Here is a 27,967-nt window from a genome sequence, read left to right as displayed (position 1 = left end):
GGCTGCTCCAAATTGATGCAGGAAGGATAGTGCTGGGCGATAAGGAAATAGCTGAAGAACTTAATAAATACTTTGTGTCAGTCTTCACAGTGGAAGACATGAGTAACATCCTAACAATTAAGGTGAGTGAAGGGACAGGGTTGAGTATGGTAGCCATTACAAAAAAGAAAGTGCTAAAAAAGCTGAAAGGTCTAAAGATTGAGAAATCTCCTGGTTCTGATGGCTATATCCTCGCGTTCTGCGGGACGTGGCTGAAGAATTATCAGAGGTGTTGGTTGTAATCTTTCAAAAATCACTGGAGTCAGGGAAAGTCCCAGGTGATTGAAAAATCACTGTCGTAAGTCCTTTGTTCAAGAAAGGACCAAGACAAAAGATGGAAAATTATTCGCCAATTAGCCTAATCTCAGTTGTAGGTAAAATTCTAGAATCCATCGTAAAGGATAAGGTTTCTAAATTCTTTGAAGTGCATGGTTTGGGCTTTTGGGGGGGGGGGGGATCTAGAGAGACATAGGTTTTCAGTGAGAGGGGAAAGATATAAGAGTTCCACGCAGTGTGGGGTGCAGTTAAGGAGTAAGCTGCCAGAGAGAGTGGTGGACACTCGTACAATTGCAACATTTAAAAAGCATCTGGATGGGTTTATGAATAGGAAGGGTTTGGAGGGATATGGGTCATGTGCTGGCAAGTGGGACTAGATTGGGTTAGGATATCTGCTCCACATGGACAGGTTCGAGTGAAGGGTTTGTTTCTATGCTGTACATCTATGAAGGGTCTGTTTCTATGCTGTATGACCTCTTTAACTGTTCTGTACTGGTCTTAAAAGCCATTTTCTCACCTCCCATAAACATCCTCCTCTTTGTAGTTCAAAATCAGATGAACCCAGCCTTGAATATATTCAATGATCCCCTAACTGCAGGCAGGCATCTCCGCTTCTGAACTCAATTCCACTTGCTAATATACCACTTGCATTGCTTGCTGCACCTGACAACTGGCATTGACAGTTGTAGAAGGACGCTGAGGCCCCTTTGTACATCCACATGTCATTCCTGATGAAGGGCCTGTGCCCGAAACTTCAACTGTCCTGCTCATCGAATGTTGGCTGAGCATTTCCAGCACCACACTTTTAGACTCTGATGTCCAGCATTTGCTCTCCTCACTTTCTCCATATCCCAATGTCACCATTTAAACAATGCACCTCTTTTCTGCTTTTTTTTAACACCGCAAAGGCTCTAACTTCACATTGGGGTACTATATTTGCCATGTGTTTGCCAATTGTGGTCTTCGGGAGACAGAGGGTAAACGTGGGGAACGGTTCGCCGAGCGTCACAGCTGGGTCTGCAGAGGCCGACCGGACCTCCCAATCACCACCCAAAGCAAGGAACATGTGCAATGCTTGAGGAACGTATGCAATATGCTCAGTGGCAACGCTGATATTATTGACAGATTTTGAAGTGTCCAAATATCAATAGGAGAAAAACAAAATGCAGACCCACAACTTTTTTCCCCATCTGGCTCGATGTTTTGTGGCTTTTGATCTTGTCTGGCTGTTCAACTTTCTTATGTCTTTTCCCTCGTGTAGTGGGTGAAGGTCTGCACTAGAAGGCCTAGGTTCAGGGTGAGAGCAGAAAGTTATAAAAGGTACCTAAGGGGCAACGTTTCCATGCAGAGGATGGTACGTGTATGGAATGAGCTGCCAGAGGAAGTGGTGGAGGCTGCTACAATTAAAGCATTTAAAAGGTATCTGGATGGGTATATGTATAGGAAGGGTTTAGAGGGATATGAGGCAAGTGCTGGCAAGTGGGACTGGATTAATTTAGGATATCTGGTTGGCATGGACGGGTTGGACCGAAGGGTCTGTTTCTGTGCTGTACATCTCTACCACTCTCAATAATAAAATGTATACTTTGACAAATTACAAACTATCTCCATGTTAATAAGGTTTAGTTACCACACACTTCACTAACCATTCTCAACAGGTCCTGTCCCTTCAATGACTGAGGAACATCCGCCTCCAGAATGGTCACCGGCTCCTGCCTGCTGTACAGCCGGCCGGTGTGGCCGTGACACAGCAGCTGCGCCAGGAAGGCGGCGGTGACCAGTGACGGGGGTCTGCCCCGGGCCGCACGGCGCCATTTTCCTGACGGCCGCCGCTTCCCCGCTCGAGCGACTTCTCCTCCCAACCGCCTTCACCCCCGCGTGACGTCTGCACGGGGGGATGGGCGGGGCCGGGGGAGCCTCACCGTCACCAAGCAACAGCCACCTCGCGCTACAACTGCTGCTCCCTGAAGCGGGAAATCTGCATTTTAAAGGGACATGGACATTTAACGGGCTATTTCTGCAAATAAATTGCAATGGACAAGATTACATTTCAAAGGGATATCTTAATATGCAAAATGACACAGTCATCTCTAAATGAATCTACATTTCGAAGAGACGTTGCCCTATTAATAAGTAGAAATGACCCTTTCAGAGACATAGTCATATCTAAAGGGGTAAATATACATTATCGAGGGGCAAGATTGCACTTAGAGAAACACAACACATTTAAAAGGTTCGAGTAAAAAGGCATAACTACATTTGAAGGGGCATTTTTATATTTAAAAAGACACATTGAAATCTCATACTTAAAAGTACACGGTAATATTGAGAAAGCATGACCATGTTCGAAATAGTGCAGCCACTTTACAAGAAAAGGGATTTGGGCTGGAGCACGCGCGGGGTTGGGGGGGGCGGGGGGGGGGGAGATTAATTTTTAAGAAAGTAAGCAAGTTATTACGACTTGGAATGATCTTGAAGGGGCGATGGCACCAGCAAGTGGCAAAAGTTAATACAAAATTCTTGAAAAGAACATGATTCCAGATATATGTGGATGCAGGGAAATAATTCAACAAAAGAGCCATTACAAATTTATGGAGCAAACAATATCCTTTTGAGAGATGTAAATGGGACCATCAATATTTAAGTAGGAATTCCAATTTTTGCTCTCCTCTCAAAATCTATCTTGTCAGAGTGCAGTGTAAGCCAGTAAAATTTGTTATGCCACAGTAGGCCTTGCAACTCAACCTCATTGTGTCCTCACCCAATATTAATGTGTGTGCTTCGCAGTCAAGTTTAAGGAAAGAGGGGATAATGAAAAATACTGGCTCTGCCAGTGATGCTCACATTCCATGAACAAAAATAAAATAGATCATGGTGCTGCCATCATTGCATGTGTCAGAATTAAATGATCAGAAAAATTCTGAACTCACTACAAACAGTTTGTGCACAATGCCGTTATTTCTATTTATTCTTATCATTTTGATTGCGATTTAGTCTGTACCAAATTAAGAGCAGCCTTGGTTTACGTTTCATTGGCAATTCTACATGTTGACTTTCTATTATCACAATCTCTTTGACATTCTTATATGTATTTAAATTAATCTTCAGATTGTTCACAACTAAATGACATTACCAGACTGAAAATTCACAGCCTAAAAAACATTTTGGCATTTGATGAAGTTATTTGGGCAATAGCAATAGCAAATGAAATATCAAAGAAATACAAAGTTATGAGGAGGGATATATATCTTGTTTAACCAAATACAATGGCAGTGCAGAGAATTTCAGAAATGCACAATAAATATTCACAGTGTACCCCTTATTCAATTCATTCAAGAATTTCAAATTGTGTTTGAGGCAATTCAACGTCAAATGGCAACATTTGTTTGTTAATACTCACCATAAATTGTGAATATGATTTTGATAAAAATAATCTATGTTTAATCCCAAATGGAGCAATTAAGTGCAAAGTTACTTTCAACCATTTAATAAAACACTGCAAATTTTATTTCATATGAAAATACAATCATTTTATAAAATCTTTACAAAGGAAATATATTAAACAAAATAGCTTTCCTGGGTGTCAATATTTTCAACAGTTATGCAGCTATTATTTAGCAATCAACCAACTCATTGAAATAATTTCAGAATAAATTAGCTGCTTCATTATTATACATTGTGATATTTCAATTAAAATATCTCAAAGGAAATCTTTAACACAAAGCAAAGTTAGATAAAATTACAAAAGTATCTTGCAGAATTCACTTCAAATCATATCTGTTGAATCACAAAAAGATGATGCTCAATGCACCAAATGATGGACAATCACTGGTAATGATGGAAAAACATTGTAAAGAATGTATATATCTCAATTATATCTTAAATGAATATCTACTCTGCCTTGGACAACAACAACTGAAAGTTTTTTTGACAAATCGAAAACTACAACAGCAAACCTTTAGAAAATCCACCACTGAGCCAAAGCTTGAATAAAAGTTTTTTTCAGAAAATCCTTTAAAGATATCAGGCTTCTCCAGCTTCAATTAGCTGAAGAAGAAAAAAAACTGCATCTGGTTGGAGACATGAATAGAAAAGAATCAGAGGGATATAGACCAAATGCTGGCAAATGGGTCACTAGATTAATTTAGGATATTTGGTTGTCTGGACTGAAGGGTCTGCTTCTGTGCTCTACAACTCTATTTCTACATAGTCAGAATCAATTTCACAAAACTAGGCCATTCATCCTTTACAGCCTGTTTTTGGCTGTGGCCTAACTACATACGTTTCAATGCAAGTTTCAGAAAGATTTCAGCAGCTCTTTTCAAAAAGTGAACATGCTTTCAGACTTTAACAATGTTTCTGAATATATCAATGTAACTATTCTCAATGTTAAGGATCAGCCAATTCAGAATGTCATTTAAATGTAGAGCTTTTCTAACAATAGGTGTGAATTCTGTCTGTGTCCCAATATCGAGTCAGACTGACATTGTTGTTCGAAAAGCTCTGCATTTAAATGACATTCTTGAAGGTAATTTAAAACAAGTGCTGGGATTAACGTACCAAAGAACAGAAGCCCATTCTAAAATATGAATAGATTAAATCTAAAATTGTTTAGTGAAGGACATCTCCATGACCGTGGCCTCCTTTGGCTATAAATTCTGTGATTATGATCTTATTGTCCATGACCACCTGATGAAAGAGCAACACTCTGAAATGGAGTGATCAGTAAAATTGTCTCATTTGGATTACCCAAGGTTAGAAATGGAAGCATATCTCTTCAAGGTTATAGTTTGATTTGCCCTTTCAACGTTCTTGAAATTTAAGGTGTTCCATTGTAGTGTTCAATTCTGATCCATTAAAATCAGTATCCAGTCTCATCCGAGTGCAGAACCAACTCAACTGACAGAACAAACAAAACAACTTTTTGGTTTGCTTTTTAGATGTGACATCTTCTCTCCCTCACTCTCTGGTGACCCAACAGGACTACCAGAGTTGGAAGCACCACTCTCGAAATACGATTGCTGACCTACAGTTTTCTTGTGCTGCTGAACATAAGGATTTAAAAGCTGCTAGCCTGATCTTGCACAAAGCACAAAAACAGACTGTTCACCCATGTCTGCGCAGAGGAGAAATTTCAGGAGGAACAAATCACAAAATAACAACTGTTACCAGTCCCACAACACGTTTCCCATGGACAAAGTTAAAAATCTCACAACACCAGGTTATAAACCAACAGATTTATTTGGAAACACTAACGTTTGGAGCATCGCTCTTTTATCAGGTTGGTTGTGAAGAATGAGATCATGATCATGGAATTTATAGCCAAAGGAGTCCAGTGCCATGGAGATGTGATATATTAAACAATTTGAAATTAAATCTTTCATCTTTTAGAATGGGTTTCTGCTGTTTGGCATGTTAATTCCAGAACTTGTTTTTAATTGCCTTCTCAAGAAAGTCATTCAAATGCAGAGCTTTTCGACCAATAGGTGTGAATTCTCTCTGGGTTCCAATGTTGAGTCAGAGGGACATTTTTCCTAGAAATTTGCATTTAAATTACGTTCTTGAGAAGGTAGTTTTTAGATTAGGTTGGGCTGGATTGGCCATGCTAAATTACCCTTATTGTTGAGGATATGCACTGTAGGGTGGATTAGCTATGAGAAATACGAAGGGGGTAGGTCTGGGTGGCAATGGTGCTAAATGCCTTCTTAACCATCCAGTCTACCAGTTCTTTGCAGGTTGCATCACTATGTACCTGAACTCTCCCATGTCTCTGTTTGAACTATACAAGTCCTGTCCTTCCTCATTTTAGCAAAATGCAACCCCTTGCTTTTATTCATACTCTCTCACACTCAGACTTATACTCCATCACACTTGCACTTCACCAAGCATGCACACACTCTTACACACACACACACTTCTATGGAGTGAAATTTTATTGGCAGAATTACATTTGCAGATACTTTCAATTTTGCTCACAAAGCACACAATCTACACGCAGTCAATCCATGTAATATTTTATATATTCCTACTTTAAAAACAGAATTAGTCTGATTCAAGATTGGGATACTGACAGACTCGAACCTCACAACTTTAATGTAGTGTGTGAGCGGAGATGTCACTTTTTTAAAAAAAAATAAAACCATAAGTCATCAAGAACATGACTTAGATGTTGTTCTTGGATTTACATATTAATGAGCCGAAACCTGCAACCCACTCTAAAAGATATCAGTTGCATGACACTGAATTTTGCTGTAAAATCTGTGTCTTATGATCCTGCTCCACAGTTACCTGTGGAAGGAGCGGTGCTCTGAAAGCTAGTGCTTCCAAATAAACCTGTTCGATAATAATCTGGTCTTGTGTGATTTTTAACTTTATCCACTCCAGTCCGATACTGGCACCTCCACATCGTTTCTGGTGAACACAGCCCATACCTCCTAGTGCTGCCAGTAAACTTTACAATGCCAATGAAACAACACAGTACCTGCACTCCTGAAAAATTTACAATTTTTAATGATACTAGCTATCCATTCACCGCTCCATCTGATGCACAACATTGAAAACTTAGTGCAGAAGGCTGAAAGAAATGAACAGCTTTAAAACAAAAAAACCTCTTAGAGCTCAAAGCTTTCAATGAGAGTCTGAGCCTGCGGTAAGTTCAGGTAATCTTTATTGTGACCCAACTTCAGATTCCCCAGCAAAAAGGTGTAGAAAAAGTACCTGCTTTTTAAACAGCTCAAGGTCAAAGCACGCATATTCCGCTCCTCACCCTCACACATCCGCCCCCCCCCCCCCCCCACCATCCCACCTCACTTTCTTTACTATTGGTCATCACCGAGTTGTCCCTTTGTAATTGGATCCTTGGTACGGCCATAACCTGGAGGAAGTATTGCCTCATTCAGCAATTTCAACCCATATCCTGTCTCCTAGTAAGTTTCTGCCCGCCAAGTGCCGGGGGTGTGTGTGTGCGCGTGTGCGTGTGCGTGTGCGGGAAGGTGCTGAGCAGTATAGCTTCTGGATTAGTGGTGCTGGAAGAGCACAGCAGTTCAGGCAGCATCCAGAGTGCAGCGAAATCGATGCTTCGGGCAAAAGCCCTTCATCAGGAAGGGCTGATTTATTCCTGATGAAGGGCTTTTCCCCCAAACGTCGATTTCGCTGCACTTTGGATGCTGCCTGAACTACTGTGCTCTTCCAGCACTACTAATCCAGAATCTGATTTCCAGCATCTGCAGTCATTGTTTTTACCTGAGCAGTATAGTGTTAACCACACAGCTGTGTGTCTGGAGTCACGTGAAGGCTGGACTAGGTAAAGGATGCAGCTGGATGACTGAATGAATCCTTTCCCACAATGGCAGTTTCCTTCCCTAAAAAGAGCATGTGAGAATCAGATGGGCCCCCCACCCCAAAAACGGTTTCACCATCAGATTCTGAACCCCAGATTTCAGACCGAATTCCAATTCCGTGATCTGCCATGGGCTGGATTCAAACTCAGGAGTTCCCAGAACTGGGTTGATAGTCCAGTCCCTCATGGCACTCGGTTGTTGCTCCTTCAATCACCCTGCGATGGCACGTGAACTCGTTGGTGCCTCCGCAGGTGGGAGGAGCGGATGAAGGCCTTCCCACACTCTGTGCAGCTGAAAGGCTTCTCCCCAGTGTGGATCCGCTGGTAGGTCTGAAGATTGGAGGAATCACTGAACCCCTTCCTGCACTCAGGACAGCTGAAGGGCCACTCCCCTGTGTGAACCCGATGGTGTCTCAGCAGGATGGAGGAATTGCTGAAGGCCTTTCCGCACTCGGTGCAGGGGAATGGCCTCTCCCCCATATGGATCCGCCGGTGGGTCAGCAGAGTGGTGGAATTGCTGAAGGCCTTCCTGCACTCGGGGCAGCTGAAGGGCTTCTCCCCAGTGTGGAGACGCTGGTGCTTCCACAAGTTGCTCACTTGACTAAATCCCTTCCCACACTTGGGGCAGGTGAATGGCCTCTCCCCTGTGTGGATCCGCTGGTGAGTCAGCAGGTGGGAGGAATTGCTGAAGGCCTTCCCACACTCGGGGCAGCTGTAGGGCCTCTCCCCCGTGTGGACCCGCCAGTGGGTCAGCAGGTAAGAGGAATGTCTGAATGCCTTCTTGCACTTGGAGCAAGAAAACGGCCTCTCACCAGTGTGGAGTCGCCTGTGGGTCTGGAGGTTGAAGGAATTGCTGAAGGCCTTCCCGCACTCGGGACACGGGAACGGCCTCACCCCTGTGTGGACCCGCTGGTGAGTCCGCAGGGCTGAGGCCTGGGTAAAACCATTTCCACACTCAGGGCAGCTGAAGGGCCTTTCTCTGGTGTGACTGCGCCGATGAGTCTCCAGGGCAGATGGGACACGGAAGCCTTTCCCGCAGTCACCACACTTCCATGGTTTCTCCACAGGGCGGGATTCCTCAAGTTTCTCCATGGCCAAAGCTTCAGCCGCACACAAATGCGTTTAGAGCCCCTTCGCACCGTGATTTCCTCTTAACAGGCGGTATAGCTGTTACACGCTCCACACTCAGTGCACTGCAACAGTAGGTTGGTTTTGAAATTTCTGTCTTCAGATCTTCAAACGCTGTAAAAAGAGAATATGAAAGTCATCACTGTCAGTCCAGGGTAGAAATTCAGAACAAGCAATTCTGCTTTCTGGTGAACATTCTTTTCTTTTATTATTCCACAAAACTGAAAGCGCCATCCCATTCTCTCTCTCCCCCTCTGTTCTCACTCCATTTAACTAATTCTCCTGAAGGTGCTGATTCAGGATCTTACAGGAGCATAAAAGCAAAAATGTCAAAGCTTTTCTTTCTGAAACTCCACCTGAAAGTTAATATCTTTCACGTCATTGGCATAATGCTGAGAGTGAGCAGGTCTGATTTGGAAAGCAAAATAAAGTGTGCCAATTCAGGATGAACCTGCAATGCAGCTTCTTGAGGAACAATCTCAAGAAATGGTTAATATCCCCGGGAAAGGGAGCATAATGAGGCATCAAGGTATTAACACCGACACCAGAGAGAGAAACTGAACATACAGACGTGGCAAATGTTAGCGGAAAGCCAGAGTCATAGAGATACACACACAGAAACAGACACAGGCACTTCAGTCAAACTCTTCTGTGCTGACCAGATATCCTAAATTAATCTAGACACATTTGCCAGCACGTGTTCCCTTTCCCTCTGAACCGTTCGTCTTGATTCACCCGCGAGATGCCTATTAAATGCTGTAATTGTACCAGCCTCCACTACTTTCTCTGGCAGGTCATTCTGTACACACATTCACACCCGCCCAAACCTTGTGAAAAAGTTGCCTCCTTAGGTCTCTTTTAAATCTCCACGCCACCTCCCCCGCCGCTCTCACCCTAAACCAATCACCCTCTAGTTCTGGACTCCCCCACCCCAAGGAAAAGACTCTATCCATACTCCTCATGATTTTATAAAAGTCTATCAGGTTACCCGTAAGATTCTGGCGCGGGCTATCCTTCCGTCCCTCCTCACCCGGGCAATGAAGACACATACCTGAGTTTCCAGAGTCTGCTCCCTCCCTGGACTCACTCCAGTTGCTACCAGTGAACAGATTGTCTCCCGCTTAGATTGAAGAGTTGTCCAGCGAAAGGGTTTTACTCTGAAAGAGCAGAGCCACTTCCGCGTTGTGACGTCGTCGAAGGGTCGAGGCGGTGCGGGAGAGGCAGGAAGGGGAGGAGCGACAGGGCGAAGAGACGCCTTGGGTCAGGGGCGGGGCGACTGGGTGGAGCGAGAGGTGGAGTGCGGCCGGGACAGTGGGAGGAGCAAGTGTCGAGCGACGGCCTCCGAGACGGGGCGTGACGCGACGAAGGGGCGGGGCGAACGGCGATTCCGCACTGCGCCTGCTCCGGATTGACGGCCCGCACTGCACTGCACAGTTTGCAAAAATCCTTTCCCTTCAGAGAATCCGCACAATGTAGAAGCAGGTCACCCAGCCCAATGGGACCACACCCTCTGAAGGGTAACCATCCACATCCATTCCCTTTCCCCTCCTGCCCGATATTTACCCCCCGAGTAGACCTCACCTGCACATACCTGGGCACTATGGGTAATGTAACATGGCGAATCCACCCTAATCTGCACATCCTTGGACTCTATGGGGCAATTTAGCATGGCCAATCCACCCTCACCCTTCACAGATTAACTACTCTCTGGGGCAAAAAAACAGCTCCTCCTAATCTCTACCTTAAATCTACTCCCCCTAATTTTATGGCCGAGTCTTATTCGCCAGCAGAAACTACTCGACAGGGCAGGGAGCTGGTGGGCGTGCGTCTGGATGGCATGCTTTTCAGAGGGGTTGAATGGCCTACTCCCACACTGTAGAGATTGAATGATTCACTGCAGTCGTGTTTGTTCAGGATCACAGCGCGCAGAACTCCCACCTTCCACTTTCCACCAAATCAAAAGACAAGTCCCACCCTGCGCTCTGGTATGTGTGGTATCTGTCTGCTTAATGTTTCCAGTGAATACGGCCCAAATCCCGCTGCTGTCAGTAAACTTTAAAATGCTCAGGAAACAATGCAATACTCGCGGTACTGAAAACTGTAAGGTTTCTAATGATAACAGTGACTGATTCACTTCTTCTGATGTACAGCAGTGGAAATACAATGTTGGAGGCTGAAAGACATGAGCAGTTTAAAACCCTTCACTCAGCTCCCCACTCAGCACACTGTACTTACTGCCGGTAAACCTGAAAACACTTCATCCCCACAGTGCGATGAATTCCCACTTTCCACTAAAATTCTGGATGTACTCATTCACTCAGTTGCTGTCCCACAAATTAAAGATTTCACTGTAACTTGTTCTGTGCAACGAGCCAGAATTGATTAGGGACCTTGGAGTGAAGGAGCCATTGGAAAGTAATGACCATAATACAATAAGCTTCAATCTGCAATTTGAGAGGGAGAGGGTACAATCAGAAGTGACAATATTTCTGTTGAAGAAAGGGAACTATGGAGCTGTGAGGGAGGAGCTGGCCAAAGTTCAATGATGCAATACCTTAGCAGGGATGACAGTTGGGGAACAATGGCAGATATTTCTGTGTATAATGCAGAAGATGCAGGATCAGTTCATTCCAAAAAGGAAGAAAGATCCTAGGAGGAGGCATGGGTGTCCGTGGCTGACGAGGGAAGTTAAGAAACATACGAAGTTAAAAGAGAAAAAGTATAACATAACAAAGATAAATGGGAAAACGGAGGACTGGGAAGGTTTTAAAGAACAACAGAGGATTACTAAGAAGGAAATACACAGAGAAAAAAATGAGGTACGAAGGTAAACTGGCCAAAAATATAAAGGAGGATTGTAAAAGCTTTTTTAGGTATGTGAAAGGCAAAAAAAGTGGTTAAGACTAAAATTGGGGCCTTGAAGACAGAAACAAGGGAATATTACAGGGAACAAAGAAATGGCAGAAGAATTGAATTGGTACCTCAGATCTGTGATCACTGAGGAAGACACAAGCAATCTCCCTGAGTTGACAGTGGCTGAAGGACCTGAACTTAAGGGAATTTATATTTGCCAGGAATTGGTGTTGGAGAGACTGTTAGGTCTGAAGGTTGATAAGTCCCTGGGGCCTGATGGTCTCCATCCTAGGATACTGAAGGAGGTGGCTCAAGAAATTGTGGATGCATTGGTGATTATTTTCCAGAGTTCGATAGATTTGGGATCAGTTCCTGCGGATTCGAGGGTGGCTAATGTTGTACCACTTTTTAAGAAAGGTGGGAGAGAGAAAGCAGGAAATTATAGACCAGTTGTCTGACATCAGTGGTGGGAAAGATGCTGGAGTCTATTATAAAGCATGAAATTATGACACATCTGGATAATAGTAACAGGATAGATCAGAGCCAGCATGGATATATGAAGGGGAAATCATGCTTGACTAATCTTCTGGAATTTTTTGAGGATGTAACTCTGAAAATGGACGAGGGAGATCCAGTAGATGTAGTGTACCTGGACTTCCAGAAAGCTTTTGATAAAGTCCCACATATGAGGTTAGTGAGCAAAGTTACGGTGCATGGTATTGGGGGCAAAGTACTAACTTGGATTGAAAGTTGGTTGGCTGACAGGAAACAGTGAGTAGTGATAAACGGCTCCATTTCGGAATGGCAGGCAGTGACCAGTGGGGTACGGCAGGGATCAGTGCTGGGACCGTAGCTTTTTACAATATATATTAATGATATAGAAGATGGTATTAGTAATAACATTAGCAAATTTGCTGATAATACTAAGCTGGGTGGCAGGGTGAAATATGATGAGGATGTTAGGAGATTACAGGGTGATCTGGACAGGTTAGGTGAGTGGTCAGATACATGGCAGATGCAGTTTGATGTGGATAAATGTATGGTTATCCACTTTGGTGGCAAGAACAGGAAGGCAGATTACTACTTAAATGGAATCAATTTAGGTAAAGGGGCAGTACAAAGAAGGGTGTTCTTGTACACCAGTCAATGAAGGTAAGCATGCAGGTACAGTAGGTTACTGTAGAAGATTAATAGCATGCTGGTCTTCATAACAAGAGGGATTGAGTGTAGAAGCAAAGAGGTTCTTCTGCACCTGTACAGGGCCCTGGTGAGACCACACCTGGAGTATTGTGTGCAGTTCTGGTCTTCAAATTTGAGGAAGAACATTCTGGCCATTGAGGGAGTGCAGCATAGGTTCACGAGGTCAATTCCTGGAATGGCGGGACTAACTTACACTGAAAGACTGGAGCGACTGGGCTTATATACCCTTGAGTTTAGAAGACTGAGAGGGGATCTGATTGAGACATATAAGAGCATTAAAAGGATTGGACACTCTGGAGGCAGGAAACATGTTTCCACTGATGGGTGAGTGCCAAACCAGAGGACACAGCTTAAAAATACGGGGTAGATCATTTAGGACAGAGATGAGGAGAAACTTCTTCACCCAGAGAGTGGTGGCTGTGTGAAATGCTCTGCCCCAGAGGGCAGTGGAGACCCAGTGTCTGGATTCATTTACGAAAGAGTTGGATTGAGCTCTCAAGGATAGTGGAATCAAGGGTTATGGAGATAAGGCAGGAACAGGATACTGATTAAGGATGATCAACCATGATCATATTGAATGGTGGTGCAGGCACCTATTGTCTACTGCTCCCAGTAAGGGCAAAACATCTTTGAAAGCTGCTCTGAAAGTGCTCTGACTCTTCTGCTTTCAGCAAAGCTGATTAGAGTAGACCCTTCGGCACAGCTTGTCATGCCAACCAAATATCCTAAGTTAACCTAGTCACATTTGGCCCATATCCCTCTAAATCCTTCCTATTCATGTACCTATCCAGATGCCTTTTAAATGTTGTCATTATCTGGTAGTTCGTTACACACATGCACCATCCTCTGCATGAAAACCTTGCTGGTCACGTTCCTTTTAAATCATTCCCCTCTCACCTCAAACATATGCCCTCTAGTTTTGGACTCCCCTACCCTGGGAAAAAATGCTTGGGTATTTACCTTATCCATGCCCCTCATAAACATCTATAAGATTACCCCATAGGCTCCAATTCTCCAGGGAAAATATCCCTCGCCTCGTCAGCCTCTCACTGTAGGTCACAAGCATGGCAACAGCCTTGTAAATCTTCTCCAACCACTTCCAAAGTTTCACAACCTCTTTGCTGTAGCAGGAAGACCAGAACTGAACACAGTATTCCAAAAGCGGCCTAAAACAATGTCTTATAAAGCTGCAAAATGCAGCACCTCTCATTTCTCTAAATTAAACTCCATCTGCCACTCCTCAGCCCGTTGGCCCACCTGAACAATTCTAATATATAATGAATTCTCTTTCCTCTCCTATTCCCTAGAAGCTGAAAATCTTCATCCCACATACTCTCTTTCCATTTGCCGAACCTAATCCCTGCTGTACCTCATCCTGAAGGGTCTGCTTCATGCTGACTAACATGCCCACACTCAGGAGAGATCTAATTGAAACACACAGAATACTGAATGGTCTGGACACAGTGAACGTTGGGAAAATATTTCCATTGGTAGGAGAGACTCGGACCAGAGTAAAGAGAAGGCCTTTTAGAACACAGATAAATATAAAACTCTTCAGCCATATAGTGGTGAATCTATGGAATTCGTTGCCACAGAAGGTTGCAGAGGCTAGGTCATGGAGTATATTTAAGACTGAGACACATGTTCTTGAGTACCAAGGGGATTGACGGTTATGAAGAGAAAGCAAGAGAATGGGATTGAGAAACCTATGAGCCACAATTGAATGGTATGAACAGACTTGATGGGCTGAATGGCCTACTTTATGCACCTATGACTTATAGTCTCTTTCTGTCCTGGACACAGTAAGAGAACTGGGAACAGAAGTCGGCCATTTGGTCTTTCGAGCCTGCACCAGCATTGAATAGATCATAACTGGATATGAATCTAACTACACCTAAGTTGATAGGCTGGGACTTTTTCACTGGAGCACAGCAGGTTGTGAGGTGACCTTATAGAGGTTTATAAAATCATGAAGAGTACAGATGAGGTGATTTTAAAAAGACATGAGGGGCATCAGTTTTTTTAAAAAAAACACAGAGCGTGGTTTGTGTGTGGAATAAATGTCCAGAGGAAGGATGCTGGTACCATAACAATGTTTCAAAGAAATTTGGACAAGTACATGAATAGGAAATGTTTGGATGGATATGGGCCAAACACAGGCAGCTGGGACTAATTTACTTTGAGAACGTAGTTAGCATGGACTAGTTGGATTGAAACTGTTCTAAATCCATTTCCTTGCCTTCCCCCATAAACATCCACTTCTTTGTTGTTCAAAAATCAGATGAGGTCAGCCTTGAATACATTCAATGACCCCTAACTGCAGTAAAACATCCCCACTTCTGAACTCAATTCCTCCTGTTAATATACCACTTGCCTAGCTGATTGCTTGCTGCACCTGTCTGAGAACTGGTACTGACTGGTGTAGGAGGACGCTGAGACCCCTTTGTACATTCACACATCATTCCTGATGAAGGGCTCATGCCCAAAGCGTCAACTCTCCTACTCCTTGAATGCTGCCTGACCGGCTGTGCTTTTCCAGTGCCACACTTTTTGACTCTGATCTCCAGCATCTGCAGTCCTCACTTGATCCACATCCCAATACATCACCATTTAAAGAATACACCTCCTTTCTGCTTTTTGTCACAGCAGAGGCTATAATTTTACATTGTGGTACTGCATTTCCCATGTGTTTGCCAGTTGTGGACTTCTCTACATTGGGGAGGCTTGGGGAACAGTTCACCGAGCATCATACCTGGGCCCGCAGAGGCTGACCGGACCTCCCAGTCACCAGCCATTTTAATTCCCCTTCCCACTTCCTTTCTGACATAACCATCTTTGGCCTCCTCCCTTACCACAATAAATCAAACTGCAAATTGGAGGAACAACATCCCATCTTCTGCCCGGGCTGCGTAGAGTTGGGAGGACTCAACACAACTCAATTTCAAATAAGCTCCCTATCTTTCTAGCTCCTCCTCCTCCCTGCCACCAACCAGATTCCTTCCTCTCATTGATGGGGGCTCGAGGGTGGGGGTGGGGAGAACAGAAAGAGAATGGACGGGGGCTGGGGAGAATAGAGAGAGAATGGACGGGGTCTGGGTGGAGCTGTGGAGAACAGAGAGAGAGAATGGACGGTGGAGCAGAAGGTGAGGGAGAGGAGGAGGACTTGGGGGGGGAGAAAGGCCTGCACGGCAGAGCATAGGGGACCCACAGAATGTGGGGTTAGAGTGTTGGGGGGTGGGGGAAACAGGAGAGAGGATGATATGGGGTCAGAATGTGAGGAGAGACAGAGAATAGACGGCGACAAAGGGTGGGTGGAGAGAGAGAATGAGTAGCAAGGAGACGGTGGGGGCAGTGGAAGAATGGGCAGCAGAGAGTTGGTGGAGAGAGAGAATAGACAGGGAACAGTGAGATGGAGAGCGGAGGGTGAGGGGGAGAGAGAGGGTGGATGGGGGGCAGGGGTGGGGAGAGGGAAATGGACATGGGGCACTGTGGGTGGCAGGGTGGGAATGGACAGGAGGTGCTGAGGTGGTGGGGAACAGAGAGGAAGTTCTGTGGATAGCAAGAAGGGAATAAGTGACCTCAAGGACAATCTTTTTATGCAGAGGGGTGTGTGTGTGTGTGTGTGTGTGCGTGCGCGCGCGCCTGCCTGCCTGCCTGCCTGCTAGGGAAGTGGTGGAGATGGGTACAATTACAATATTTAAAAGGCATCTGCGAGGGATATGGGCCAAAGGCTGGAGCTTGGGACATCTGGTCAGCATGGGTGAGTTGAACCAAAGGATCTGTTTTCCTGTAGTGTGTCTCTAGATGGCTATAACTCTGTGATTGAAACCAGACCATTTTACTCATAATCTTCCTGCTGGACTTTTGTGATGCACCCAGTTTCAGGAGATTTGTGGTGGGTACAAGTGGCACATGTCTCCTATCATGGGAATTCTGGAAAATATAAAGGGGCTGTTAAAAGTACTTCAACTTTGGGAACACTGGATCTTGTGGAAGCAGGGCATTTGACAAACCTTTTCAGAGAAATTCTCTCCAACTGGTGGACTATAGACAGTTTTCTCACGGAATATTACACAGATATTAAGAATGTTACCTTCTGTAAAACATTTTCCTGAAAAATGCAGAAGAATTCAACTTGCTAACGTGAAACAAATGTTGGCAAGCAAGGAAACTGCCAAGATCAAAAGGCTGATGAATGTCAACATTTATCAGATTGTTTCGAGAACAGAAAAACCTGCACTGGAGACACCCTGAAGAGGGTTGTCTCATACCTATTCCTTCATTTAGTTTTGTATGTCTTAATTGTTAAGTCATACCTAGCACATGGAAAGATGGCTATGGTTTGTGGAGGTCAGTCATCTCGGCTTCCAGACAACTCTGCAGGAGTTCACAGGCTGAACCATCTTCATCTATGACCTTCCTCCATCATAAGTTCAGAAGTGGAGATGTCGCAATAATTACAGATGTTCAGCACTATAAACAACTCCTCACAAACTGAAGCAGTTCAGTTTGAAATGCTACAAGATCTTAACCATATCCAATGGGCCGATGAGTGGCAAGTAACATGAATGCCATGCAAATGTCACAGAATGACTCATCCCCAAAAGAGATAATCTGATCACTGACCTGTGATATCAACAATGTTACTGTCACTAAATACCCCATGATCAACATCCTTGGGGTTTAGCATTGAACAGAAACTCAACTAGACGAACCATAAATACACAGTGGCTCCAAGAGCAGGTCAGAGGCCAGAAATACTGCAGTGAGTAACTCACCTCCTGACTCTCCAAAACGTGTTCCAACTTCTACAAGCCACAAGTCAGCAGTGTAATGGAATACTCCCCACTAGCTTTGATGGGGTTGCAGCTTCAACTGTATTTGAAATGCTTCATACCATCCAGGTCAATGTTACCTGCTTGATTGGTACTATATCCACTGTTCAGAAGCAGTAGTGTCTAGTATCTACAAGATGCACTGCAAAAATTTATCAAAGCACCTTACAAATTGCCTTTCAAACTAACAACCACTTCCATCTAGAAGGACCAGGAAAACAGATACATGGGAACACAACCTCTTGCAAGTACCCCTCCAAGCCACTCACCATCTTGACTTGGAAATGTATTACTGTTCCTTCAGTGTCACTGGTCCAAATCCTGGAATTTCTTCCCTCAAGATGTTGTGGGTCACTGTACAGGATGTGGACTGCAACAGTTCAAGAAGGCAGCTCACCACCACATTCTCAAGGAGAACCAAATGCTGGCCAGCCAGTGACGCCCATGTACCAGAAGTAGATTTCAATAAATTATTGAAACAGAGGGTTGGAATCTGCAAACTAAAGAAAATCAACGTTAAGAAGGGTCAGATGGAGAGCATTGATTCGGTGCTTATTTGAGCACAGATGAAGAGCGATTATACCGACACTGAATTGGAACTAGAGTTTAGAGTTAAACACCTGTAGTGTTCCACAAAATGTATAAATCTAAAATCGATGAAATATTTGCCCCTGACGTGTACTTCATTAACACGTGAATAGGACAGTTAAGAGGGCATATGTGAAACTGGATTTCATGACATTAATGGCGCCTTCAATTCCCACGATGCCATGCGATCGAGAAATCTCTCTATGGGGCCCTGGCAGTGCGCATGCGTGCGGTGAGGCAACGTTACTGAGTGCGGGAGAGGAATGGCGCCGGCGGCTGAAGGAACAAGAACAGAAACCGCTGGAAAAGCTGAGCAGGTCCGGCAGCTCGTGTTGAGAGAAATGTGAGGACGTGTTTCGGGTCCGGTGATCCTTCTTCAGAACAGGACCAGGTTTCAGAAACATCCCGGGGAGGTCGCCAGGCCCGAGCGCCAAGACCTGGCTCCTGCTCCCGGGGAGAGGAGACAGTGAGACAGGGTAGGATTGGGAACCGCGGGAGGAGGGAGACTGGGGAGTTTATAAACTCCTAGGGGGAGGCGCGAATAAAACCTCCCCAGTCCCACTTCACCACCGAAGGAGCTGTCGTGTTGCCTGGGCAACAGGGCGCCATCATTGTAAGGATAAGGCGCATGTTGACTTGGGGCGGGGAGCACGGACGGCCATCTTGGTGAGGGCATCATCAACGTCACTTCCGGGAGAGAAATGACAGTTGGTGTCATTCAACTAGAATGTCCTCATTTCACTCTGAGAGACCTGGCCCTGAGCCTGGTCTGTGTGTCATTAACACAGGAAAAGGGAGTGGGAGAGAGAGAGAGAGATCTGGAATGACACGAAGGCGGACTGTGAATTTGAGGTGAATAAATCTGATCATTTGTGGCTCTGGAACAGAAACTGGGTACTTCCAAGATCGCAGTGACCAGGAGAGCATTGATGTGTTGATGTTATTTTCAGTTTGTAGACTGGGAAAAGAGAACGCCAGGAGTGGAGGAAAGACGCGATGAAGATGGATTTGAAATTCTCTTCAGGAGGAGGGATAACTTGAGCCAGCACCCGGCCCATATCCCTCCAAACCCTTCCTGTTCATATACCCATCCAGATGCCTTTTAAATGTTACAATTGCACCAGCCTCCTCCACTTCCTCCGGCAGCTCATTCCATACACTTACCACTCTCTGTGTGAAAAAGTTGCCCCTTAGGTCTCCTTTAAAATTTTCCCCTCCCATCCTAAACCTATGTTCTATAGTTATCGACTCCCCCACCCCAGGGAGGAGACTTTGTCTATTTATTCTACCCGTGCACCTCATCATTTTATGAACTTTTATAAGGTCACCTCTTAGCGTCCAACTCTCCATGGAAAACCGCCAGCCTGTTTAACTTCTCCCTATAGCTCAAATCCCTCAACCCTGGCATAATTCTTGTAAATCTTTTCTGAACCCTTTCAAGGTTCACACATTCTTCTGATAGGAAGGGGACCAGAATTGCATGCAATATTCCAAAAGTGACCTAACCAGTGTCATGTACAGCCGCAACATGACCTCCCAACTCTTGTACCCAATACTCTGACCGATAAAGGAAAGCATACCAAACACCACCTTCACTATCCTATCTATTTGCGACTCTACTTTCAAGGAGCTATGAACCTGCACTCCAAGGTCACTTTGTTCAGCAACACTCTGTAGGACCTTACCATTTAATAGTTCTGCTAAGATTAGCTCAAGATTTGCCAATTGCATGACCTTGGACCATAGTTAGGGGTGTGGGTTACCAGCACCGGGATTTGTAAACTTTTAATCCCATCAATTTCCCCAACACCATTTCCCCACATCTACTCATTTCCTTCAGTTCTGCTCTCAGTAGACCATGTGTTCCCCAACATTTTGGGGATGTTACCTGTGTCCTCCTTTGTGATGATAGAAGCAACATGTGTGGTTAATTGATCTGCCATCTCTTTGTTCACATGAGAACTTTGCCTGTTCTAGTTGTTATTGTTTTCTCTAATCTTTTTTTGTCTTCACATACCCCATTTTCCCCTTTTTGATCAATCCTTTTGTTGAAACCTGAACTGCTGCCAGTCTTCAGATCTGCTACTTTATTTTTAGTCAATTTGTACGCCACTCCTTTGGGTCTAGTCCTATCCATCATGTCCCTTGTTAGCCGTGCCACCTTCTGTGTTTTATTTTTTCAGACAGGAATGGACAACTGTTGCAGTTCCTCCAGCTGCTCTTTAAATGTTTGTCATTTCTTTCAATAATGTTCCCTCATTTGTTGTGGCCTGCTTGTGCCTCTGCTGTTGTAATTTCCTTGCTTTAGATTTAAGTCCCCAGTCACAGAATCACCTCTGTTCCTCTCCATTTTAATGGAAAGTTCTCTCACTCAGTTCTACACTCTTCTGCAGGAGACCTCTTACAGCTACATGGCCATTTATTCCCTTCTCATGAAGAAATTAATATTTTGGAATTAAATTGCCATTGTTCAGCAGAACCATGGCCACTTTTGGAATGTTGTATGCAGTTCTGGTCTCACTCCTATCAGAAGGATATTGTGAAACTTGAAAGGGTTCAGAAAGGATTTACAAGAATGTTGCCAGGGTTTGAGTGATAGGGAGAGGTCAAGCAGACTGAGGCTGTTTTCCCCTTGTGCGCTGGGGGCTGAAGTTGATAAAATCATGAGGGGCATGGATAGGGTAAATAATCAAGGTCTTTTCCTTGAGATGGGATACTCCAGAATGTAAGGGTAATAGGTTCAGGGTGGGCTGGGGAATAGAAGGTTTAAAAGGGACGTAAGGAGCAACTTTTTCATTCAGAGGGCTGTGTGTGTAAGGAACAAGCTGCTGGAGGAAGTGGTGGAGGCTGGTACTATCACAACATTTAAAGGCTATCTGGATGGGTATATGAATAGGAAGGGGTTAAAGAAATATAGGCCAAGTGCTGGCAAATAGGCCTAGATTGATTCTGGATATCTGGTCGGCATGTTCACTTTCTCTCTGGTGTCGGTGTCAATACCTTGATGTCTCATTTTCTTCCCCTTCCTGGGGACGTTAACCATTTCGAGTCTCGTTGTTCTTCAAGAAGCTGCATTGTAGGTTCATCCTGAATTGACAGTTTTTGCTTCCCAAAATCAGACCTGCTCACTCTCAGCAGTATTCCAATGTTGGGAAAGAAACTAATTTTCAGGAGGAGCTATCCAAAATTCAGAGAGATGTCAGTCTTGACATTTTTGCTTTTCTGCTCCTGTAAGATCCTGAATCAGCACCTTCAGGAGGATTAGAGTGGAGTGAGAACAGAAGGGGAGAGAGAGAGAGAGAGAGAGAGAGAGAGGATGCTTTCAATTTTGTGGAATAACAAAAGAAAAGAATGTTCTGCAGAAAGTAGAGTTGCTTGTTCTGAATTTCTACCCTGGACTGACAGTGATGACTTTTGAAATCTTTTTTTACAGAGTATTTGAAGATCGGAAGACAGAAGTTTCAAAGTCAACAGATGAAGGGCTTAAGCTTGAAATATTGACTCTCCTGCTCTTCAGATGCTGCCTGACCTGCTGCGCTTTTCCAGCGCCGCACTTTTCGACACTGAGTGTCCAGTGTCTGCAGTCCTCACTTTGACATCAATGTCTGACAGTCACTCAATCCATTGGGAACACAACAATTTTCGACTGTGATTCTGTGAGAAGGAGCAAAGCTTTTTGGTTCCTGTTTCTATATGTTTTCAGAATCAGTGGGACTGGATGAGAGACCCTACTGTTGCAGTGCACTGAGTGTGGAGCCAGAAAGAGTTATATGACCTGGAAAGAGGAATTCATGGCAGGGAGGGGCTCGACACATGTTTGTGTGCAGCTGAAGTTTTGGCCATGGAGAAACCTGAGGGATCCTGACCCGTCGAGAAACCATGTAAGTGTGGTGACTGTGGGAAAAGTTTCCATTTCCCGTCTGCCCTGGAGACTCATCGGCGCACTCACACCGGGGAGAGGCCGTTCCTCTGCACAGAGTGTGGTAAGACCTTCAGCAATTCCTCTGACCTGCTGAAGCACCAACGGGTCCACACGGGGGAGAGACCCTTCAGCTGTCCCAAATGTGGGAAGGGCTTTACCCAGGCCTCCAGTCTGCTAACCCACCGGCGGGTCCACACTGGGGAGAGGCCGTTTCTTTGCTCCAAGTGCGGGAAGGCCTTCAGCAATTCCTCCGCCCTGCTGAGGCATCAGCGGGGGCACATTGGGGAGAAGCCTTTCAGCTGCCCTGAGTGTGGGAAGGCCTTCAGCAATTCCTCCGACAGGCTAAAGCACCAACGGGTCCACACAGGGGAGAAGCCCTTCAGCTGCCCTGAGTGTGGGAAGGCCTTCAGCAATTCCTCCGACAAGCTAAAGCACCAGCGGGTCCACACAGGGGAGAAGCCCTTCAGCTGCCCCGAGTGCGGGAAGGGCTTTACCCACGCCTCCACCTTGCTGACCCACCAACGAGTCCACACCGGGGAGAGGCCCTTCACCTGCCCCGAGTGCGGGAAAGCCTTCAGCAATTCATCCGACAGACTGAAGCACCAGCGGGTCCACACTGGGGAGAGACCCTTCAGCTGCCCTGAGTGTGGGAAGGGCTTTACACAGACCTCCACCCTGCTGGCCCACCAGCGGGTCCACAGTGGGAAGTGGCCATTCACCTGCTCTCTATGTGGGAAGGGATTCACCCGCTCTTCCCACCTGCAGAGGCACCAGCGAGTTCACATGCCATGGCAGGGGATTGAAGGAGCAATGGCAGAGTCCCATTATCGACTGGACCCCTGGTTTGAATCCCGTCGTGGCAGATGGCGGAATTGGAATTCGGTCAGAAGTCTGGAGTTCGGAATCTAACAATGAAACCATTTTTTGGGGGCAGGGGCGTGAGAACCCCCATCTGATTCACTCATGCCCTTTTTAGGAAAGGAAACTGCCGTTGTGGGAAAAGATTCACTCAGTTGTCCCAGCTGCATCCTTTATCTGGGTGGCCTACATGTGACTCCAGACCCACAGCAGTCTGGTTAACTCCCCGACCTGCAGAAATGAACAGGGAGAAACTTGGTTGGATACAGGGTCTGGGTTGAAATTGCTGAGTGAGGCAATACTTCCTGCGGCTTAAGGCTGTACCAAGGACCCAATTACAAAGGGATTACTCAGTGCTGACCAATAGTAAAGACAGTTGGGGATGGGGGGAACTGTGTACGCTTTGAACTTGAACTGTTTTTTAAAAAAATAAGCTACTTTTTCTATGTCTTTTTGCTGGGGGGATCTGAAGCTGTAATAAAGTTGGGTCTCGATAAAGGTCTATGGGGTGAATTTGCATTTGCAGTACATTCAATTTTGATCAAAAAGCACACGACCTGCAGGCAGTTGATACATGTAATATTTGTAAATTCCTACTTTAAAAATAGAACCAGTCTGATTCAAGATTGGGATACAGATCGACTCAAACCTCACACATTTTGTTGTTGTCTGACCTGAGATGAAACCTATTTATATAAAACCTTAAGTCATCTCGAGAATCTGACTTCAAAGACTTTCTGGGATTTACACATTAATGAATTAAAACTTGCAACCTATTCTAAAAGACAAAAGACTTAACAACAATCTAGGTTTGTTCAATATATCCGATCAGTTGCACTCTCCTGTGATCTTTTGCTATAAATTCTGTCTTATGATCCTGCTCCACAGCTTCCTGATGAAGGAGCAGCGTTTCAAAAGCTAGTGCTTCCAAATAAACCACTATAACCTGATGTGTGATTTTTTTTTTAACTTGATCCAACCCAGTCCATCTCTGGCTCCTCCACATCATTTCTAGTGAAGGCAGCCCACTTACTGCTGGGCTCAGAATTTCATAGAAAGTTTTGAGTTCCAAGAGGTTTCTGTTTTAAAGCTGCTCATTTCATTTCAACCTCCTGCACTAAGTTTCCAATGTAGTGAAGCAGTGAATAAGTAGCTAGTATCATTAGAAATTGTAAATTTTTCATGAGTGCATGTACTGCGTCATTTCATCAGCATTGTAAAGGTTACTGGCAGCACTGGGAGGTGTGGGCTGCCTTCACTAGAAATCCTTGCTGGTGCCTCTCTGTCTGACCTGCTGTTTGTGTGGCTTTGGTATTGTTGGGTTGTGGAACTGCCCTTGGGGCTTTGAGATACCTGTGGTGCTCTGTCATTGTTAGTGAGGTTGAAGTGTATTCCTTTGTCCGTGTGTGCTGTCTGGTTTAGCTTGTGAGCCTGCATGGGCATTCTGGGTGTTTTCGGTACAGTTTGGCCAATTTTGCTTTTGTGGGTTGGCAGAGTGGCAGATCTTTTTCCACGATCTCTTCACCCCCGCCACCCCCACCCCACCATTTCTTTTTGTTTTGCTTAGGGGAGGGACGAGAAGGGACAATGTAGCTGGACTCAGGGAGATTGTCGGGTGGGGGTGATGGTTTCAGACAGATAGCTCTCAGTGTCCGAATCTGGTTCAGGAGAGGCTACTTTAGGGGCAGGGATGTTCTCCTAGTGGACCTGTGCTAGCTGAGTGGTGAGGGGGACAGAATTGTACATAGGCATGAACAGCACAGTCATGGCTAGCACTCTAAGCCCGGCAATGATAGCGATGAGGGCTCTCGGTCCCTGCAGTCAGGCTCTGCGCGTGCCCTCTTTCACAGTGAGTAGGTAGTCCAGGGCCATCCTGTTCTCCAGAGGCACAGTACAGATGGCAACAGCCTCCACATTCAGCTGGGCGAGTGCGTCTGCTGTGGAGTTTGCCACCTCCTGTACTGTCTCAGCAAGTTTGCGGGCTTCTACCTGTCACTGTAAGGTTGCAGAGTGGGGTGACATCAGGTAGGGAGCTGCTTCAGTGGCAGGGAGGGCTCGTCTGCTGCGTGGCATGGGCTTTGGAAAGGGAGGGGACTGGGAGTGATAAATGAATGGTACCTCATACCCAACATTGTAGCTCCCAGTCCAGGACAACAGCAGCCAGGGGTAGGCTTTGTGGCCACAGATAAAATAGGTGCCATTGTCGGTCTGGAGATGGAGTGTCTGGGTCCCTGTCCAGCTGGTGAGGAAGGGGGTATTCTGGGTGATCCTGTTGAGGACCCGTTGGTTTAAAATGCTGTCTTCTGCAGTGGATCGGCGTGTGTGGGAGTTAGGGGCAGGGAGTCAGTGCACCGGCTGCAGCCAGCCTCCCATCCAGGTGGCTGTGTGTGTTTCAAACAGATGGATCCTGCAGGTGGCCCATGTGGGCTGGTGTCAGCAATGGTCAGGGCTGGGGGCTCATGGGAGAGGTTGTAGGCCGGGTAAAAACACCCTTTATATTTGTCCAGGTGGTAACCCGGAGACCTCCAGCGGGCTGGGCTGTTGTCCCCATATTTGGTCATTGCTGGTGGTATTTTGAGTGTGGTAACTTCAGGGGACCTGTCTGGTTCCAGGCACCATTCCGCCTTGTCAGAGATATTGAAGGGGTTTGAGGCTAAGGGAATGCCCTCTGTGAGAGTTGTTTTATCAGCAGTACAGTCAGATCCGAGCAAACGAGGACATGCAGGTCATACTGCGCTTAGACAGAGTGAGGTGTACAGGGTTACAGCTGCACAGGAGGTGCGCAGAAGCAAGGTCAACATTAGATTTCAAATTGGAGAGCTCCATTCAGCAGGCTAATAATGGCAGGAAAGAAGCTATTCTTGAACCTGTTGGTACATGTGTTCAAGCTTCTGTTTCTTCTGCCTGACAGAAGATGGTGCAGGAGATCATTCCCGGGGTGGGAGGGGTCTTTGAGGTTGGTAGCCTTTCCACGACAACGAGAAGTATACATGGATTTCATGATGGGAGGTTGGCTTCTGTGATGGACCGTGCTGTGCACACAACCTTCTGTAGTTTCTTCTGGTCCTGGGCAGAGCAGTTGCCGCAGCAGGGCGAGATGCACCCAGATACATGGCTTTCTGTGGTGTATCTGTAAATGTTGGTGAGTGTCATTATGGACATGCTGAATTTCTTGAGCATCTTGAGGAAGAAAAGGCGTTGTTGTGCCTTCTTGACCGTTGCATGGGTAGGTTTAGATATTTAGCTGCTCCTTTCTCATTCTTACCATCTCCTTTACTTGATGCAGTCACACAGTCAGTTTCATACCTTGTGCTAATCTTTTTAGAAGGTCTTTTTTAGAAGGATAAAATATTACGAGGGGCAAAGGTAGTGTACATACATAATATGAAATCTTTAAACTCGAATTCATTTTAAAGAATAGAACAGTGTATTTATGGTAAAAATGGGTAAACCTAACAGGGTTTTATGAAGGGTGAGAGTGGGAAGTATGCGGAGGTGCATGTTAAAACAGGACCGAGTCTGCATGGCTTTGACAAGAGGAGGTCATGTCTGACAAATCTATTAGGAATCTTTTAGCAGGTAATGAGTAAGTTAGACAAAGGGAGAGCCAGTGGACGTGAGCGATTTGGATTTCCAGAAGGCCTTTGACAAGGTGCCGTGCAGGAGGCTGCTAAATAAGATGAGTCCCTGGTGTAGGAGCAAGGTACTGGCGCGGATAGAGGATTGGCTGACTGGCAGAAGGTAGAGAGTTGGCATAAAGGGGTCTTTGGAGTTCCAAAAGGGTCCATGCTGAGAATGCTGGGACACGCCAGGAGAATGTATTCCATCTGCCCCTTCTCTGACCAATGTGGTAAAGTCTGAGGTTATGCACTTTGGTGGGAGACCAGAAACAGAGACTGTTTTCAAAATGGGAAAGGCTTCGGAAATGTGTAACAGAAATGGATTGGGGAATCCCAGCTCAGAGAGAGGATTGTACCATTCATTCGGGGTGGTGTGGAAAGGATTGTACCATTGAGACTTTGGAGAATTGTACCCTAAATGGCTGTGGGGGAGTGAAGGATTATACTATTCAGAGGGGGACGAAGGTGGAGAGGGGAAAAGGAAAGGGGAGGATTGTACCATTCAGAGGGAGAATTATTTATTTTTATTTTTCAGAATTTCTAGGATGCAGGAGATATGCCAATTTTACTGACCAGAAATCGACTGAAACTGGGTGCACTAAAAAAAATCCAGCAGGAAGATTATCAGTAAAAGGTCTAGTTTCGGTCATAGCAGTTATAGCCTTCTAGAGTCACACCGCACAGAAACAGACACTTCAGTTCAACTCATCCATGCCGACCAGATGTTCCAATCTGACCCAGTCCCAAGTTCCAGCATTTGCTCCATATTCCTCTAAATCCGAACTATTCATCTAGACACCTTTTAAATGTTGTAATTGTACCCACCTCCATCACTACCTCTGGCTGCTCATTTCATACATGCTCTACCTTCTGCGTGAAAACGTTGCCCCCAGTTTCTTTTTAAATCGTTCCCCCTTTCATCTTAAACTTATACCTTCTAGTTTTGGACTCCTCCACCATGGGGGGAAAAGACCTTGGCTATTCGCCCTATCCGTGATTTTCATGATTTTATAAACCTTTCAGGTCACCCCTCAGCCACCTCCACTCCAGGGAGAACAGCCTCAGCCGAGTCAACTTCTCCCTGTAGCTCAAATCCTCCACCCTGACAACATCCTTGTAAATCTTTTCTGAACCCTTTCAAGTTATACAACATCCTTCCAAGAGGAAGGATGCCGGAATTGTACACTTATTCCAAAAGTGGCCTAAACATTCTCCTGTACAGCCACAACATGACCTCTCAAATCCTATACTCAATACTCTGACCAATAAAGGAAAGTATATCAAACACCTTCACTATCCTATCTACCTG

The 27,967-nt window shown here is 45.4% G+C and overlaps 2 protein-coding genes across 2 annotated transcripts in view; one reads left to right on the top strand and one right to left on the bottom strand.

Moving 5' to 3' along the window:
* Positions 1 to 8,203: 8,203 nt before the first annotated feature.
* Positions 8,204 to 8,893, bottom strand: LOC132807919 (gastrula zinc finger protein XlCGF49.1-like; the record flags this gene model as incomplete). The annotated part of the gene is made up of 1 exon (XM_060821841.1): positions 8,204 to 8,893. A coding segment is annotated over exon 1 (543 nt), but the record flags the coding sequence as incomplete, so codon positions are not given.
* Positions 8,894 to 18,481: 9,588 nt separating this feature from the next.
* The window catches only part of LOC132807918 (zinc finger protein 208-like), a 38,107-nt gene continuing 28,621 nt past the window's right edge, over positions 18,482 to 27,967 (top strand). Inside the window, exons 1-3 of the mRNA XM_060821840.1 lie at positions 18,482 to 18,490; positions 22,145 to 22,880; positions 24,959 to 24,966. Coding sequence (XP_060677823.1) covers positions 18,482 to 18,490; positions 22,145 to 22,880; positions 24,959 to 24,966 — 753 coding nt within the window. The remainder of the gene's footprint in view (positions 18,491 to 22,144; positions 22,881 to 24,958; positions 24,967 to 27,967) is intronic.

Source organism: Hemiscyllium ocellatum, assembly GCF_020745735.1.
Source record: "Hemiscyllium ocellatum isolate sHemOce1 chromosome 27 unlocalized genomic scaffold, sHemOce1.pat.X.cur. SUPER_27_unloc_27, whole genome shotgun sequence".
NCBI classification, from domain to species: Eukaryota; Metazoa; Chordata; class Chondrichthyes; order Orectolobiformes; family Hemiscylliidae; genus Hemiscyllium; species Hemiscyllium ocellatum.
Note: the sequence above shows the minus strand (reverse complement) of the source record. Positions and strands in the feature narration are given on the sequence as shown.